The 20,115-nt window shown below is 40.4% G+C and overlaps 1 protein-coding gene across 4 annotated transcripts in view; it reads right to left on the reverse strand.

Annotated features, from left to right (window-relative positions):
* Window positions 1–1,065: 1,065 nt before the first annotated feature.
* LOC128700882 (galactoside alpha-(1,2)-fucosyltransferase 2-like) overlaps window positions 1,066–20,115 on the reverse strand; it is a 32,523-nt gene continuing 13,473 nt past the window's right edge. For 2 of the 4 annotated variants that reach the window (XM_053794353.2, XM_053794354.2), the window contains exons 2-7: window positions 14,352–14,554; window positions 12,221–12,307; window positions 7,913–8,016; window positions 6,343–6,824; window positions 2,413–2,498; window positions 1,066–2,142 (exon numbers count right to left, since the gene is read on the reverse strand). In XM_053794353.2, the coding sequence (XP_053650328.1) occupies window positions 1,955–2,142; window positions 2,413–2,498; window positions 6,343–6,824; window positions 7,913–8,016; window positions 12,221–12,307; window positions 14,352–14,554 (1,150 nt within the window). In that variant the 3' untranslated portion in view covers window positions 1,066–1,954. Of the gene's footprint in view, window positions 2,143–2,412; window positions 2,499–6,342; window positions 6,825–7,912; window positions 8,017–11,235; window positions 11,244–12,220; window positions 12,308–14,351; window positions 14,555–20,115 lie in introns of those variants that run through there. The other 2 variants (XM_053794355.2, XM_070104738.1) reach the window with 2 other exon arrangements.

Genomic DNA, 20,115 nt, shown 5'->3' on the forward strand with positions numbered 1-20,115 from the left:
GTCAAAGTGAAGCTACACAGCGTCAAAGTGAAGCTACACAGCGTCAAAGTGAAGCTACACAGCGTCAAAGTGAAGCTACACAGCGTCAAAGTGAAGCTACACAGCGTCAAAGTGAAGCTACACAGCGTCAAAGTGAGGCTTATGAGTTCACTACTGATCAGAAAATCACATTCATTGTTTTAAAACAAGCAGACGACTGTCATGTGCTCCTGACACCTAGTTTCGTACTCTTGAAATACTGTTTCGTACTCCTGAAATAGTTTCGTGCTTCCGAAATAGTTTCGTGCTCCTGAAATACAGTTTCGTACTCCTGAAATGCTGTTTCGTGCTCCTGAAATAATTTCGTGCTCCTGAAATAGTTTCGTGCTCCTGAAATACAGTTTCGTACTCCTGAAATGCTGTTTCGTGCTCCTGAAATAGTTTCGTGCTCCTGAAATAGTTTCGTACTCCTGAAATGCTGTTTCGTGCTCCTGAAATACAGTTCCGTGCTCCTGAAATACAGTTTCGTACTGTAATACAGTTTCGTACTGAAATACAGTTTCGTGCTCCTGAAATACAGTTTCGTACTGAAATACAGTTTCGTACTGTAATACAGTTTCGTACTGAAATACAGTTTCGTACTGAAATACAGTTTCGTACTGTAATACAGTTTCGTACTGAAATGCAGTTTCGTGCTCCTGAAATACAGTTTCGTACTGAAATACAGTTTCGTGCTCCTGAGAGTAAGTGCACTTTTTTTTCTCTCTCTGGGACTGATTCCAGTTATTTTTTTTTTGATGAGTTTACTTTGAGCAGATGTTTGGCAGCCCAGTTGATGAGACAGTCTTAACAGACTATAAACTTGATAAGTTGATGAATAAGACATGTGCAACACTTGAGTATATTTAAGTAACTTTCGCCTATACAGTGAGCTTCTTCAGTCGCATACAGAAGTGACTATAACTGGAGACAGCAGCAGCAATGGAGAAGTATAGAGGTAATCAGTCCATCAACCTTGAAATATGTAGCGAAATCTGATGATTTTGTATAAATAAGTGTTGGGGTTTAATGAATAAGACACATGTGTCACACCTGTGTAGTTTTATTATGAAAACGTTTCGCCAAGCGATGTTTTTATTTCAGTTCAATACTAAGATTACAGTATAAACTGGAGACAGTAGATAATGAGGTAATCAGTCCCTCAGCCTTGACAGTGTGTGTTGAATCCCTTCATGGTACTTAACAGTTGTGTAACAATGCAGTCAGTGATTAGTTAGTGCCTCACGAAATCGTAATGACACGATTGCAAACAAACCATACCACGGGCGGGGATAGAACCCGCGATCAGAGAGTCATAAAACTCCAGGCCGACGCGCTAACCACTGGGCTAGTGGCTAGCGCGTCGGTCTGGAGTTTTGTGACTCTCTGATCGCGGGTTCTATCCCCACCTGTGGTATGGCTTAGTTAGTGCCGCAGTAAAACTTGAAAGGTCATCAAAATTAAGTTACTCCCTTATATAACATGGATAACATGAGATAATTGAGAGTTAGTCCTCCAAGAAAGCTTAATAGATACAAGATCATCAGTTAATAAATACATGAGTGGGTGTGAGTTGGACCTGACTAGCTTGTGCTGCTGGGTCTGGTGCAGTGCTCCATCCTTGAGTGGAGATGATCAGACTGGGTGGGTCATTGGGCTAATCCGGGGGGGAGGTCATTGACCTAATCCGGGGGAATTACATGGACCTGCTCCGCATGGGTCAGTAGGCCTGTTGCAGTGTTCCTTCTTTCTTATGTTCTTATGTTATCACAGTAAAACATTCATGATACAAGACTGTAAACAACGAACTGGTGAAGTAAAACTATCAATGAAATGTGGAAAAAGACACTTATGTACATCTTGTCGGTATCACCATGCCATTTCCTCATTATCAATGAAATGTTCCATTAAAGTAGCAGTTGGGGTTTTGTAGATGTTAATCCCTGTAGAGTGGTTGGAAGAAGGTCGAGTTGAAGCAGTAGGTGTAAGGCTCCCCGTAGGTGTCGGGGAAGACGATAGTTCCTCTACCTAGGAAGGCGCTGACGAAGCCATAGGTGCCATAGGTTATGACGTGGTGGTCACCCAGGGTCAGGATCGCCATGTCCACCACAGGATCATCACCACCTGTAAATGATATGAGAAATATGATATGAGATATGAGAAATGATATGAGAAATATGAGTAGCCACTCTCATTGTTGAGGTCCAGGTAACAAACCCTGGAGATTAACTATCATCATTCATCATCACCACCTGCACTCTCTGTCACCTTCACTATCATCCTCACTACCATCAACACCACCACTACAACCACACGCAGCACCAACACTACCACTACAACCACACGCAGCACCAACACCAAATAATGTGTACCAGGTACCGCCTCACTACTCACCAGCAAAAACAACATCTTTGTCCACAAGATTTTCTTTGCACCACTTTGGATCATCGCTGGTCATTGCAAACACAGGACGGGCGTACCTGGAGACCAAAAGAGTATATATATATATATATATATATATATATATATATATATATATATATATATATATATATATATATATATATATATATATATATATATATATAGGGTTGACTATCAACAGAAGTTCCATGCATTGTTGGAGTTACATAGTGGAAAACAGCAGATGAAAGACCGTATTATATACCAGCTAATCCTGGGTAATACTCATTTAATTCTCGTGTACTTACACTAAATAAGCTCATAATTATATCAACATGACGAAAGGTTAATTATTTACTGAGTATTATATCGTTCATGTTTATAGTTCCCTCGACTAGAAGAACAATAGATGGGAGTTTGTTGAGGGTGTGTGTGTGTTAAATCCTTTGTAATGACTGTGACCTTTTCTGTATAGGTTAAAGGCCAAGGGATCTCTGATTCTGTAGGGAGGAAGTGGTACTTGGGGGCCAAGTGCCACTTCCAAGCCTTGTTGATCTTGTGATCTTCCCCGTGATCAGCAGCAGCATCCTGCTGACCAGCAGAAAATAGGTTGTAGGTGTGGACCAGATGCACAGATGTAGTCCAACACCAGCAGTCTATTTTTCCAGGTAGATAATGCGATCCTGTCAGGAAGGCTGGTGGGCACAGCACAGATGCTGGGTAGTAAAAGCTTCAGGCTGAGGGACTGATTACCTCAAACTCCTTTTCAACTTCCACTATTCGTCTCTGTACCGGACTAAGGAAGCCACTTGTTGGCGAAACGTTTCCACAATAAAGATACCCAAATGTTGCAGATAGTGTCTAATCCTTTTTCCAGTACTGTATATTAATTAACATTCTGAAACTGGAGCAGTGCAGATAATGCAGACAGTACCTAATACTAGTTTTTCACAAACACACTCGGCGTAATCTGGTAAGCCAGCGGAAGGCCTCACTTGTTCTCTCTAGGTCTAGGCTGGAATACTGTTGTACATTAACATCTCCATTTAAGGCAGGTGAAATCGCTGATCTAGAGAGTGTACAGAGAACCTTTACTGCACATACAAGTTCCGTCAAACACCTTAACTACTGGGAACGCTTGGAAGCACTTGACTTGTACTCACTGGAGCGCACGCGAGAGAGACGCATCATAATCTACACCTGGAAAAACGTAAAGGGACTGGTCCCTAATCTGCACACAGAAATCGCTCCCTACGAAAGCGAAAGACTTAGCAGGCGGTTCAGCATATTCCCAGTGAAAAGTAGGGGCGCCATTAGTACACTAAGAGAAAACACAATATATGTCCGGGGCCCAAGACTGTTCAACAGCCTCCCACCAGTCATAAGGGAAATAAACAATAGTCCCCTGGATGCCTTCAAGAGGGAGCTGGACAGATACCTAAAGTCAGTGCCGGATCAGCTCGGCTGTGGTTCGTACGTTGGTTTACGTGCTGCCAGCAGTAACAGCCTAGTTGATCAGGCCCTGATCCACCGGGACGCCTGGTCATGGACTAGGCCGCGGGAGCGTTGACCCCCGGAATACCCTCCAGGTCACATGACCAGAAGCTCCAGTGGCGGGTCATCATATGACTACGACCCGCGTCAGGAAACACTTGTTCTGTTTCCTGGTGAACCTTACCTAACCTAACATAACATAACCTGACCTAACCTGACCTAACCTAATCTTGATTTAGAAAATGGGAAAATTAGTTGGAAATTGGGAAACTAGTCAAATATTCAAAATCAATGGGATGTTTTAGACAGGCTATCCGGTCAATCAAATGTCCTGGTGAGGAACGTGATTAAAAAAAGATCGGAAAAGTGACAGAGAAATCGTAGTAATTTAAAAATCTTTCAGATACCAGAGGATTTTTTTTTTATTTTTTTGCTGCGATAAGAAATGAAGATTTTTTTTCACGTCTAGGGAATAGAAAAATGAAGAGATGACACATCATTTATGTATTTTAGTGAAGTTACCCACAAAATGCTTGTTAAAAGTTCCCAAGAGATAATGGGAACTAATGAGATAGTTTATTACGTCTATGTTTCACTCTCCAGGAGCGAAACATAGACGTTATAAACGTCTCATTAGTTACCCTTGCGTTCTTTTTACCCCAAAAAAGGTAATGACAGAACCACATGAGACGCAATAGAACCACAAGAGAACAATAGAACGACAAGACAACATCAATAGAACTAGAGAAGCAATAGAACCACTAGAGAACATCAATAGAACCACAAGGGAACATTAATAGAACTTAATTTGCCCGAGATGCTCTGCATAACAAGGAGCTTTCTATATAGTACGTCAGTGATGTCAACCATGGTCTCTATGCTTCAGCTTCACATTGTTCCAGACCATGGAGCTGAACTCTTCTCCAGGCTGAGGGACTGACCACCTTGCTCCAAACCATCGAGCTGACCCCTTCTCCAGGCTGATGGACTGACCACCTTGTTCCAGACCATGGAGCTGACCTCTTCTCCAGGCTGATGGACTGACCACCTTGTTCCAGACCATGGAGCTGAACTCTTCTCCAGGCTGATGGACTGACCACCTTGTTCCAGACCATGGAGCTGAACTCTTCTCCAGGCTGATGGACTGACCACCTTGCTCCAGACCATAGAGCTGACCCCTTCTCCAGGCTGATGGACTGACCACCTTGTTCCAGACCATGAAGCTGAACTCTTCTCCAGGCTGATGGACTGACCACCTTGTTCCAGACCATGAAGCTGAACTCTTCTCCAGGCTGAGGGACTGACCACCTTGTTCCAGACCATGAAGCTGAACTCTTCTCCAGGCTGAGGGACTGACCACCTCAAATGCTTTTTCTCCTAGGTTGATGGACTGATTACATCTTTACATCATCTGTTGCCTCTGTATCTGACTGAAACCTCCTGTGTAGGCAAAACGTTTCATCAATAAAGAAACCTAACTGTTGCACATGTGTCCTAATCTTCAACTTGTCGGTATTTTTTACTACTTTCAACATACAACATTCAACAACAAGTAACCATCTCAGACCACTAATTACCCAACAAAAGGCTGCAGTTAGAATGATAACAAATTCTCACTATAGGCAGCACACTCCACCAATATTCAATACACTAAACCTCCTCACCATACAAAACATCCATACTTACTACTGCACCTATTACATACATAGAACACTTAACTCTGATATTAACCCTCCCCTCAAACATCTCCTTGCCAACCTCAACAGAACACATGACCATAACACAAGGCACAGATCACTCTTTGATGTTCCTCGTGTCCATCTCACACTATGTAAAAACTCAATGCACATAAAAGGCCCTAAAATCTGGAATTCATTACCTGTAAATATAAAAGAAACACTACCTGTTTATAAATTCAAGTCTCTTCTCAAAGATCACTTACTCACCCAAAACCAAATAAATACTGAATAACTGAACCTTATAAATTGTATATCTTAAATGTTTCTCACAATTATATCACATAAATGTTAAACCTAAAACCCAATCTAACTTTATTATTTTTTAAATACACTACCTAACAGAATACTCCATTCTACTGAATGTACAACAATGCATACAACCATATGACCTGTCTTTGTAATACTCACTTGTGCTTTATAGTAACCTGTTTACATTAATGTTTTATCACTGATTTCATCATTGCTTAGTTAATCTTAAGTTAATTTTAAGCCAGCCCGTAATGCTATGCATAGTATAAGTGGCTTTGGCATACTGCTCTTACCTGTATTTGTTGTACCTCTGTATGTGTGCTCAAATTTTTAAAATAAATAAATAAAAATAAAATAAATAAAATAAATAAATAGATCTGTGTATATTGTAGACGTACCTGCGGAAATAAAGATTATTTTTATTAACATATTCACTTACCTCAGTCTGTAGTAGTTAAATGCTTTCGCGAAATATATCATTCGTAGCGGTAATAAATGATGTCTGTACGTTATATATGTTATGTAGTCAGTGCGGCGTATGTGGACAGTAATTACGGTCATTGGTTGGGTAGAATTATCTCGTACAGTTTTAAGCGCATCATCAAGCATCTGTCTAGCTTTTTTCATCGTTTCTGGTTGAAACGATAATTCCTCGCGAAAGTGGTCTCTAAGTGGCAGCAGTAATGTTCTGGGACACGGATAGTCCTGGACGTAAGTGGATACTTTAAGTGGATAGGGATAGAGTTGGGAGTCAGCTATGGATGGCAGTCGTCCTCCACTCCATTCAATGAGCTTGAGGTAAAGGTCATTGTAGTCACTTGTAGTATTGTGGCCGGGAAAACACTTGTGGTCTTCCACAGGTATGGATAACTTAGGAAAGAATGGTCCGATTTGGTGCTTCATACCTTCAACCATTGCAACCTGCGGGTGAAAAGATTGCAATTGTAAATTATCCTGACATCAAACCATTGCTGCTATATACGAGGTCGTTCAACCACTAATGGTACGTAAACACAAAGGTTTTCAAATATTTTTTCACCCATTAAGTTTGAGTTACTGTTACCATTATCAGGTCAAGCTTGATCATCTATAATTCCTCAGACGTGTTTGAAATAGTATTATGTATTACGGGGTTATAATATTGAAAGATAGACGAATAAGACATTTGTGCAACACCTGGGTATCTTTACTGTGGAGACATTTCACCAACCAGTGGGTTTATCAGTCTAGTAGAGATTAAACGATGAAAGATGTGACGTAGTAATTGAAGGTGATCGGTCCCATAGCCCTGATGAATCTGTTGGAAACTGAGAAAGGCATGAAGAGGTTTGAGTTAATCAGTCCCCTCAGCATTGACAGATCTGAAGTAGATACTACCTTAGATTAATGAACTGAACGTCTTTAAGTCTGAGGGACTGATCACCTCAAACTACGTCTTGTCTTCACTATCCCAACTGTGATTCTCTATATTGGACTGATAAAGCGAAACATTAACGAAACGTCTACATAATAAGATACCCAAGTGTTGCACAAGTGTCTTAATCATCCACCTTCACAGGAAATTTGTAAGTTTTAACTACTTTAGGGTAAGATCTGGATAGGAATGTTAAACCGCACCAGAAAGTCAATCACTTATATGGCAATAAGGTAAGAGTCTTGCAGGCTTTTAGAGATTAGATTAATGCAAATGTAGCACAAAATTATCGAGGGAACGTTTCGCCTGAACACGCGAAACGTTGACACCATAAAAAAAATCTACTCTTCATTAGTCTCCATTTCAACCATATAGAACAGCTGAAATTCATACGAGAAAAATATTCATTCATAACATTCACGTTTTTATTCAGGTTTAAAGCATTTTACAAAGTTATATTTTTTCCAGCATAGTTAAAATATTTTTGGTTAAAAACATTAATGTGGAATAAAAGTGCCTAAACTCATGAATTGTAACGGACTTTTCAAATTTAACTTACAATTCTGGCCCCTCCGGTCAGCCTGGCTCCACTTACCCGTATCCCAAACACCTTCCTTAGTAGTGCTAGAGACATGTACTGACACATTTTGTTGCCAAGTCGTCCGTTTGTGCTCATTGAGACGTAAGGCAGTGAACAATCTGCAAAGTGGAACCAAAACTGTGTTCATTGAGTCGCAGGACAATGAACTATCTGTTAAGTGGAACTAAAACTGTGTTCATTGAGTCGCAGGACAATGAACAATCTGTTAAGTGGAACCAAAACTGTGTTCATTGAGTCGTAGGACAATGAACAATCTGTTAAGTGGAACCAAAACTGTGTTCATTGAGTCGTAGGACAATGAACAATCTGTTAAGTGGAACCAAAACTGTGTTCATTGAGTCGTAGGACAATGAACACTCTGTTAAAGAGGACAGGAGGAACAAGAAATACAGTAGACACCAGGAGCATCTGTAGAGGGAGGAGAGGTATGAACGAGATTAGTGCGAAGAGTGTTAGTCTGGCGGAAAGTAAGTTTGATGTCTATGGAACGGAGAGAGTTGTTGAGATTAGAAAGACCGGAAATGTAGGGAAGGCAGAGGACAGAAGAGTTCCCAGGAGTAGAGAGTTTGGGAGAGAAGAAATTACGTTTAGCACGTGAGAAGGCAGAGTCTATGAAATGGGAAGGGTAACCAAGACGGGAAAATGAATTATGAAGAATGGAAATTTCTGACTGAAGGAACTGAGGATCACAGATGTGGAGATCACGGAGAAAGAGGGAGATGAGAACACTTTTCTTGACAGAGGAAGCATGATAAGAAAAGTAGTGAATGTACATGCCACTGTGCATAGGTTTGCGGTCCAAGTCGGACCGAAACGTCGTCGTAAGCTCCTCTCTTCTATATACGGGTTATTTGTGTACCATTTACAAGTTAGTTTGACTTGTAAATGTTACAAGTCGGAGCGAAACGGTGTCATAAGCCTCTCTGTCTCCTATGTGCGGGTTATTTCTGTATTGACGATCAGTATATTTGTAAACAAAAGTCCTAAAGACGACTCTCTTCTCAACTGGGAATTTTGGCTGCCAGACTTCAGTGTACAGAAATGTGTCTTATTAGTTGCACTTTTCTAGGAATATGGCCCAGACACGTAAATAACAAAATAAAGGCACAATACCGTGACTGGAACAATACACAAATAACCCGCACATGGAAGAGAGGAGTTTACGACGACGTTTCGGTCCGACTTGGACCATTTACAAAATGTGACTTGGTAAATGGTCCAAGTCGGACCGAAACGTCGTCGTAAGCTCCGCTCTTCTATGTGCGGGTTATTTGTGTTATCAATCACGTGTCTGAACTCGTTTGAAGGGGCCCCTAGTTTCTGTTCTGAAGACAAGAGTCTGTCTTGATTCCCTGACAGCCTGTCTTGAGTCCCTGATAGCCTGTCTTGATTCCCTGATAGCCTGTCTTGAGTCCCTGATAACCTGTCTTGATTCCCTGATAGCCTGTCTAGAGTCCCTGATAGCCTGTCTTGATTCCCTGATAGCCTGTCTTGATTGTGGCCTAAATATTGGGGAAATGCTTGTGGATGCTGAGCATTAATGATTTTTCCCAGGCTGCGTATCAGTATTTCTAACAGTAAATATCTCACTGATACAAACAGGAGTCTTTGTGCTATTTGTTTATTTGTAATTTGTGTATGTCTGTACTCACAAGGTATTGAAGTTGTTTAAGATCAACATTCGTAAGAACCTACCGGTGTGCATTCTTAGTTCTTGGTGTTCTTAACATGTTCTTAACATATATAAGAAATCTACCAACTTTCGTCCCCAAATAAATAACAAAAAGGCACAATACCGTGACTGGAACGATACACAAATAACCCGCACATAAAAGACAGAAGCTTACGACGACGTTTCGGTCCGACTTGGACCATTGACAAAGTCACACTGTGTGACTTTGTCAATGGTCCACGTCGGACCGAAACGTCGTCGTAAGCTTCTGTCTTTTATGTGCGGGTTATTTGTGTTTCGTCCCCAGTTTTAATATTCTTAACTTGAAGTTCAGCATTCATAAGAAGCCTGCTAGTGTGTGTTCCTAGTCTTCAATATTCTTAATACACAGTTCTTATATAGGAAAGTACCGCCTTTGGTGCTAATCAGGGACCCTTATCCTCAGAGAAGAAAATAAATATACCTTAGGGGGAGATCTCAGAGTGTGTGATGAATGGTTTGAAAAACCCATAAGTTGAAGATTGAATCACTTATGCAACATATGGGAATCTTTATTCAGGAAACGTTTTACCTCCGGAGCTATTGAAGTATCTTCCTTCTCTACAACACCGTATAGTTGTACATGGTATTCTGATACCGATAAGCTGTGGTAAAGAACACTTGTGTATGGCTCAGGGCATCTATTAAAGAAAACGTTTCGCCACTAGTGGTTTTTTCAGTATTGGAGAAGCCAAGAAAGTGTCCTTTTCACACGATCTATATAAATATAAAAAATGATTATAACTGTGACCATAATTTTTAAAGGGGTGGAGGGGTAAGCCAGGGGAAGGCCTCGGACAGATGACCAAAACCTCCAGCGGCGGGTCATCATCTGACTAAGACCCGCATCAGGAAACACTTGAACTTTTTCCTGACGAACCTTACCTAACCTAACCCAAGCGGAGGTATATACAGAGTAAGGTGACAGTCAGCGGGATTTGAACCCACGTGTGGGGAGTGGCATAACTTTCCAATGTGAAGCTGAGTGGACTAAAGCTTCACACTAGGGAGATATAATCCTCCCCACACGTGGGTTCGAATCCTGCTGACTGCCATCTTCCTCCGTACATCCTGTTAGGCAAAAGGACATAAATGCAACTAAAGTGACATTTTATTGTGGCAACGTTTCGCTCTCCAGGAACTTTGTCACGTTCTTGTCGTCGTGTCCTTTTACTAACATATTGTCGGTAATTCTACCAACATTAATACAATCTGTACATCCTATATAAATTTATTTGGATATTGTTTTAGTTCGTGTTATGTTGATGGATTTTACAAGCAGCTCGGTCGTTAGTGCACTCAGCTCACACACTGAGGTCTGGAGTTCGGATCTCCTGTACGGATGGAAAACATGAGGGTCGTGTTTCCGTAAGACACCTGATGTCCATGTTCACCCATCAGTATAAAATGGGTACCTGGGTGTTAGTGGACTGGTGTGGGTCGCAGCCTGGGACAAAACTGACCTAATTTGCGGGAAATGCTCAGCATAACAAGCGGCTTTCTGTATAGTACTATGTCATTGATGTCAGCTAGGACTGTATACCTTCTACATGTATTTGTAGAAATAAAGATATTATTAAGAGAGAAAGAAACGAAGGAGACTTACTATGCATGTTGTCTATTATTATTATTATTATTATTATTATTATTATCAAGAGAGGGAGAGACGCAGGAGACTTACTATGCATGTTGTCTATTATTATTATTATTATCAAGAGAGGGAGAGACGCAGGAGACTTACTATGCATGTTGTCTATTATTATTATTATTATTATTATTATTATTATTATCAAGAGAGGGAGAGACGCAGGAGACTTACTATGCATGTTGTCCATTATTATTATTATTATTATTATTATTATTATTTTTATTTATTTATTTATTATCACACTGGCCGATTCCCACCAAGGCAGGGTGGCCCGAAAAAAAAGAAAAACTTTCACCATCATTCACTCCATCACTGTCTTGCCAGAAGGGTGCTTTACACTACAGTTTTTAAACTGCAACATTAACACCCCTCCTTCAGAGTGCAGGCACTGTACTTCCCATCTCCAGGACTCAAGTCCGGCCTGCCGGTTTCCCTGAACCCCTTCATAAATGTTACTTTGCTCACACTCCAACAGCACGTCAAGTATTAAAAACCATTTGTCTCCATTCACTCCTATCAAACACGCTCACGCATGCCTGCTGGAAGTCCAAGCCCCTCGCACACAAAACCTCCTTTACCCCCTCCCTCCAACCTTTCCTAGGCCGACCCCTCCCCCGCCTTCCTTCCACTACAGACTGATACACTCTTGAAGTTATTCTGTTTCGCTCCATTCTCTCTACATGTCCGAACCACCTCAACAACCCTTCCTCAGCCCTCTGGACAACAGTTTTGGTAATCCCGCACCTCCTCCTAACTTCCAAACTACGAATTCTCTGCATTATATTCACACCACACATTGCCCTCAGACATGACATCTCCACTATTATTATTATTATTATTATTATTATTATCAAGAGAGGGAGAGACGCAGGAGACTTACTGTGCATGTCTATTATTATTATTATTATTATTATCAAGAGAGGGAGAGACGCAGGAGACTTACTATGCATGTTGTCTGTGGGTAGAGGCAGGTATCTTGACTGAGGTAAGCACCAGGCCTCTGGCAGCAAACTTTTGTTCATTTTTGGACCTGTTAGAGCAGTGGGGTTAGAACAGATTTATGTATCATTATATGACTGGTACACAATACCGACAAGACTTTAGCAACACTTGACAACGTCTGTGATGCAGACGTTCCACCGACTAGTGCCTTTTCAGGTTCAGTACAGAGACTGTGCTGGAGACAGTGGAAGATGAGGTAATCACTCCCTCAGCTTTGAGAGATGTTCATTCCGTTGGTCGTAAACTCTGCTTAAGACTGATCATGAGTGAGGGACCAAACATCTTATCTTCCATTGTTTCCAGTATATAAATCTCTGCATTGAATTGATAAAGCCACTGGCGGGCGAAACGTCTTCATAATGAAGATACCCAGGGGTTGTACAAGTGTCATACTCGTCAGAATTATATATAATGGCAAAAAAAAAAAAAAAATACCCGAGCAATTTCGTGAACTTACATTGGAAAACCGTACAAAAGCGCTTAGATATTATAGTTATTTATATTATCGTACATTTCACCCTTCAATGGACGTATCTTGATGCTAATAAAGGGTTCTTGATGCGTGGAATTAAGGTCACCCCTCAGTGTTCACTGGTCAAACCTGATTACCTCCCATACCCAGGTGCTGTATGACCCTTACAGGCTTAGTTCTTCCCAGTGAATATAGTGCTTCATGTTGAATATGTATAGACATGAATTTGAAGTGATATCTGAACTACTTGACAATACAAAAAAGGTTCCCTCATATCTATGACGTAGCTAATGAAGCTTTAGTGATCTTACTGACGTAAGTACGTTACAGTAGATGTGTAAACTCAGGAATTGATAAATTGGACACCGGTACAACACTTGGGTATCTTTATTGATAAAAATACTCAGGTGTTATCAACTTGTCGGTTCTCTGAACCATTGATCTGAACTCAGGAATTACCTAAAATGCCTGAAAATTCAGTAGAAACAGTAATGTTTAGATTAATCACTTAATGCATGAGCGTCCTTCAACAGGTGGTCAGTATTTTCGTTTTCCTTAAATTGTGTTCAATGAATTTCTAGTGTGGAACTTAATTTGGGAAGACAACGATTATGCTTCTTTTTGACTCACGAAATCGTAATGACACGATTGGAAATACACCACGGTGCGGGTAGGAATTGAACTCGTGGCAAGTGAGTCGCAAAACTCCAGGCCAGCGCGTCAGTTGGCTACAGTTTTACGACTTGCTGCGAGTTCAGTCCCCACCTGTACCGTGGTTTATTATGCTTCTTTATTTAAAATTTTCAGGGATTTTACACATTTCCTGGTTTCACACATTTACTCTGACAAATATAATTTTCTCACCTCTCAAGCCCGTGGCTTGGTGGCGAAATGCTGTGCATAACAAGGGGCTTTCTATATAGTAATATGTCATTGATGTCAGCTATGGTCTGTATACCTTGTACGTGTACTTGTAGTAAATACAGATATATTATTATATTATATCTTTATTTCTGGAACGTTTCGCCTACACAGCAAACTTCTTCAGTTGAATACAGAGGTGAGTAAATATGGAGACAACAGAAGCAGTGGAGAGGTAAAGATGTGATCAGTCTATTAAGCTTGAGATACAGTCAACTTTCTTATATAGTTCCTCTACAGTGAAATTTTGGAATTGTGACTGAACAAGTAGTATTTCCAAAATTGAATAGCGTATGGAAACGGCTTCATAACGGTGCTTTCCAATTTCTGATGTTTTTTTCCACTTGTAGTTACGAAAACTGGACTATATAGAGGAGCTATATAACAGAGGTGACAGTAGTAGCATTAAGGTGGTCAGTCCCTCAGCCTGGAAAGCAATAAAGACACCCACCTGTTGCACAAATGCTTTATTAATGTTGGTAGAGTTACCGACAATATGTTGGGTAAAAGGACACAAGTGCAACTAATGTGACATTTTATTGTGGCAACGTTTCGCTCTCCAGGAGCTTTATCAAACCGAAACGTTGCCACAGTAAAATGTCACATTAGTTGCACTTGTCTCCTTTTACCTAACATATGCTTTACTAAGCAACTTGATGTCATCTATCGTAAAGTTTACCTTTGAGCTCAGTTTCCGTGTAAAAAGGCTTGACCGGTGTACAGACTACTGGGTGAGGAGTGTCAGCCATCGGTGCTGTCATGTACCTGACGAACTTGGTATTGTAAGACATATTCATAGGTACCAGGTGGAATACCAGGAGAGAGAAGACACCAGCAGTCATCAACAACACATACACTGTTTTCCGCTGCATCATTAACGTCCTGTGGGATGATTCATCTCTTGTCAGTCTTCCGTTATCATCCATTTCAATATAACTTCAGAATAATTTTTATTACCACAGTGACACGATATCACAGTGTAAGTTCACCTAGATAATACAGTACCATGAAGTACGTTCACCTAGATAATACAGTACCATGAAGTACGTTCACCTAGATAATACAGTACCATGAAGTACGTTCACCTAGAAAACAGAGTACCATGAAGTACGTTCACCTAGATAATACAGTACCATGAAGTACGTTCACCTAGATAATACAGTACCATGAAGTACGTTCACCTAGAAAACAGAGTACCATGAAGTACGTTCACATAGATAATACAGTACCATGAAGTACGTTCACCTAGAAAACAGAGTACCATGAAGTACGTTCACCTAGATAATACAGTACCATGAAGTACGTTCACCTAGAAAACAGAGTACCATGAAGTACGTTCACCTAGATAATACAGTACCATGAAGTACGTTCACCTAGAAAACAGAGTACCATGAAGTACGTTCACCTAGATAATACAGTACCATGAAGTACGTTCACCTAGATAATACAGTACCATGAAGTACGTTCACCTAGAAAACAGAGTACCATGAAGTACGTTCACCTAGATAATACAGTACCATGAAGTACGTTCACCTAGATAATACAGTACCATGAAGTACGTTCACCTAGAAAACAGAGTACCATGAAGTACGTTCACATAGATAATACAGTACCATGAAGTACGTTCACTTAGATAATACAGTACCATGAAGTACGTTCACCTAGATAATACAGTACCATGAAGTACGTTCACCTAGATAATACAGTACCATGAAGTACGTTCACATAGATAATACAGTACCATGAAGTACGTTCACCTAGATAATACAGTACCATGAAGTACGTTCACATAGATAATACAGTACCATGAAGTACGTTCACTTAGATAATACAGTACCATGAAGTACGTTCACCTAGATAATACAGTACCATGAAGTACGTTCACTTAGATAATACAGTACCATGAAGTACGCTCACATAGATAATACAGTACCATGAAGTACGCTCACATAGATAATACAGTACCATGAAGTACGCTCACATAGATAATACAGTACCATAAAGTACGTTCACCTAGATAATACAGTACCATGAAGTACGTTCGCCTAGATAATACAGTACAATGAAGTACGTTCGCCTAGATAATACAGTACCATGAAGTACGTTCACCTAGATAATACAGTACCATGAAGTACGTTCACTTAGATAATACAGTACCATGAAGTACGTTCACCTAGATAATACAGTATCATAAAGTACGTTCGCCTAGATAATACAGTACCATGAAGTACGTTCACCTAGATAATTCAGTACCATGAAGTACGTTCACCTAGAAAACAGAGTACCATGAAGTACGTTCACCTAGATAATACTATGGAGTACGTTCACCTAGATAATACTATGGAGTACGTTCACCTAGATAATACTATGGAGTACGTTTACCTAGATAATACTATGGAATACGTTCACCTAGATAATACTATGGAGTACGTTCACCTAGATAATACAGTACCGTGGAATACGTTCACCTAGGTAATACATTATAAAGTACGTTCACCTGGCAGCTACACTCGAGTCCTTAATTCTAGATAGAAGTAGTCCTCTGCTTCCTCTCTCTACTATACTACCATAGTGCACCATTCACTACCATAGTGCACCATTCACTACCATAGTGCCACAGTACCATAGTGTACCATTCGCTACCATAGTGCCATAGTACCCTAGTGTACCATTCACTACTATAGTGCCACAGTACCATAGTGTACCATTCACTACCATAGTGCCACAGTACCATAGTGCGCCATTCACTACCATAGTGCCACAGTACCATAGTGTACCATTCATTACCATAGTGTCACAGTACCATAGTGTACAATTCACTACCATAGTGCCACAGTACCATAGTGTACCATTCACTACCATAGTGCCACAGTACCATAGTGTACCATTTACTACCATAGTGCCACAGTACCATAGTGTAACATTCACTACCATAGTGCCAAAATACCATAGTATATCACATTCACTACCATACTTCCATAGTACCATAGTGTACCATTCACTACCATAGTGCCACAGTACCATAGTGCACCACATTCACTACCATACTGACACAGTACCATAGTGTAACACATTCACTACCATACTGCCACAGTACCATGGTGTAACATTCACTACCATACTGCCATAGTACCATAGTGTACCATTCACTACCATACTGCCACAGTACCATAATGCCACAGAACCATACTGACACAGTACCATGGTGCACCACATTCATTACCATACTGCCACAGTACCATACTGACTCAGTACCATAGTGTACCACATTCACTACCATACTGACACATTACCATAGTGTACCACATTCACTACCATACTGCCACAGTACCATAGTGTACCACATTCACTACCATACTGACACAGTACCATAGTGTACCACATTCACTACCATACTGACACAGTACCATAGTGTACCACATTCACTACCATACTGACACATTACCATAGTGTACCACATTCACTACCATACTGCCACAGTACCATAGTGTACCACATTCACTACCATACTGACACAGTACCATAGTGTACCACATTCACTACCATACTGACACAGTACCATAGTGCACCACATTCACTACCATACTGCCACAGTACCATACTGACACAGTACCATGGTGCACCACATTCACTACCATACTGACACAGTACCATACTGACACAGTACCATAGTGTACCACATTCACTACCATACTGACACAGTACCATACTGACACAGTACCATAGTGTACCACATTCACTACCATACTGACACAGTACCATAGTGTACCACATTCACTACCATACTGACACAGTACCATAGTGTACCACATTCACTACCATACTGACACAGTACCATAGTGTACCACATTCACTACCATACTGACACAGTACCATGGTGCACCACATTCACTACCATACTGACACAGTACCATGGTGCACCACATTCACTACCATACTGACACAGTACCATGGTGCACCACATTCACTACCATACTGACACAGTACCATAGTGCACCACATTCACTACCATACTGACACAGTACCATGGTGCACCACATTCACTACCATACTGACACAGTACCATGGTGCACCACATTCACTACCATACTGACACAGTACCATAGTGTACCACATTCACTACCATACTGACACAGTACCATGGTGCACCACATTCACTACCATACTGACACAGTACCATAGTGCACCACATTCACTACCATACTGCCACCATCACATATGTTTAAACGTCGAGTAAATATATGATATAAACATTAAAATGCAACATTACCATTATCAACATCAGTAATAGTCGTAATAAATTCTGGTAATATGTACATTATATATATCTAAATGAATATTATCTGCCATAAAAGAGACGTCGACATTACTTAATTCTCCAGTTGAAAGGAAATTCTTCGCCATCGTAAATATTTGAAGGTAATGAAAGTTATATATTTTAACTGTTATGAAAAAAGTCTCAATATCAGACTTTTTATCAGCAGAAGTAGGATCTTATTATTATTATTATTATTATTATTAGTATTATTATTATTATTACTTCTATTATTATTATTATTAATGTTATTGTTACATTATTATTATCTTCATCATTATTGTTATTGTTACAGTATTATTATTATTATTATTATTATTATTATTATTATTATTATTATTATTATTATTACTTCTATTATTATTATTATTTATGTTATTGTTACATTATTATTATCATCATTATTGTTATTGTTACAGTATTATTATTATTATTATTATTATTATTATTATTATTATTATTATTATTATTACTTCTATTATTATTATTATTATTTATGTTATTGTTACATTATTATTATTATCTTCATCATTATTGTTATTGTTACAGTATTATTATTATTATTATTATTATTATTATTATTATTATTGTTATTATTATTTTATTATTCCTCTGATAGCATCCAGTAAATTTGTGTTTTGAGTGAGGAGAGAGAGAGAGAGAGAGAGAGAGAGAGAGAGATTGAACACACTCAGTTTCAAGAGTTAATCCTTACCAGATAGCCTGGCCTGAAAACAGGCTTCCTTGGGAAGTACCTGGTCATCCTGACTGTTGGTACTGGCAACCTGCAGCAGCCATTGTGGAGACATGCTATGACTGCTGGAATACGTCCTTGACTGTTAGGATGCATCCATGGCTGCTGGGATGCATCCATGACTGCTAGGATGCATCCATGACTGCTGGGATGCATCCATGACTGCTAGGATGCATCCATGACTGCTGGGATGCATCCATGACTGCTAGGATGCATCCATGACTGCTAGGATGCATCCATGACTGTTAGGATGCATCCATGACTGCTAGGATGCATCCATGACTGCTGGGATGCATCCATGACTGCTGGGATGCATCTATGACTGCTAGGATGCATCCATGACTGCTGGGATGCATCCATGACTGCTGGGATGCATCCATGACTGCTAGGATGCATCCAAGACTGCTAGGATGCATCCATGACTCTTAGAATGCATCCATGACTGCTGGGATGCATCCATGACTGCTGGGATGCATCTATGACTGCTAGGATGCATCCATGACTCTTAGAATGCATCCATGACTGCTGGGATGCATCCATGACTGCTGGGATGCATCTATGACTGCTAGGATGCATCCATGACTCTTAGAATGCATCCATGACTGCTGGGATGCATCTATGACTGCTAGGATGCATCCATGACTCTTAGAATGCATCCATGACTGCGGGGATGCATCTATGACTGCTAGGATGCATCCATGTCTCTTAGAATGCATCCATGACTGCTAGGATGCATCCATGACTGCTAGGATGCATCCATGACTGCTAAGATAAGTCCGTGACTGTTAGGATACATCCATGACTGCTAGGATGCATCCATGACTGCTAGGATACTTCCATGACTGCTAGGATACTTCCATGACTGCTAAGATAATTCCATGACTGCTAGGATACTTCCATGACTTCTAGGATACTTCCATGACTGCTATGATAATTCCATGACTGCTAGGATACTTCCATGACTGCTAGGATACTTCCATGACTGCTATGATACTTCCATGACTGCTAGGATACTTCCATGACTGCTAGGATACTTCCATGACTGCTAGGATACTTCCATGACTGCTAGGATACTTCCATGACTGCTAGGATACTTCCATGACTGCTGGGATACATCCATGACTGCTAGGATACTTCCATGACTGCTAGGATACTTCCATGACTGCTGGGATACTTCCATGACTGCTAGGATACTTCCATGACTGCTATGATACTTCCATGACTGCTAGGATACTTCCATGACTGCTGGGATACATCCATGACTGCTAGGATACTTCCATGACTGCTAGAATGCTTCCATGACTGCTAGGATACTTCCATGACTGCTAGGATACTTCCATGACTGCTAGGATACTTCCATGACGACTGGGATGC

Source organism: Cherax quadricarinatus, chromosome 94 (assembly GCF_038502225.1).
Source record: "Cherax quadricarinatus isolate ZL_2023a chromosome 94, ASM3850222v1, whole genome shotgun sequence".
Lineage (NCBI taxonomy): Eukaryota > Metazoa > Arthropoda > Malacostraca > Decapoda > Parastacidae > Cherax > Cherax quadricarinatus.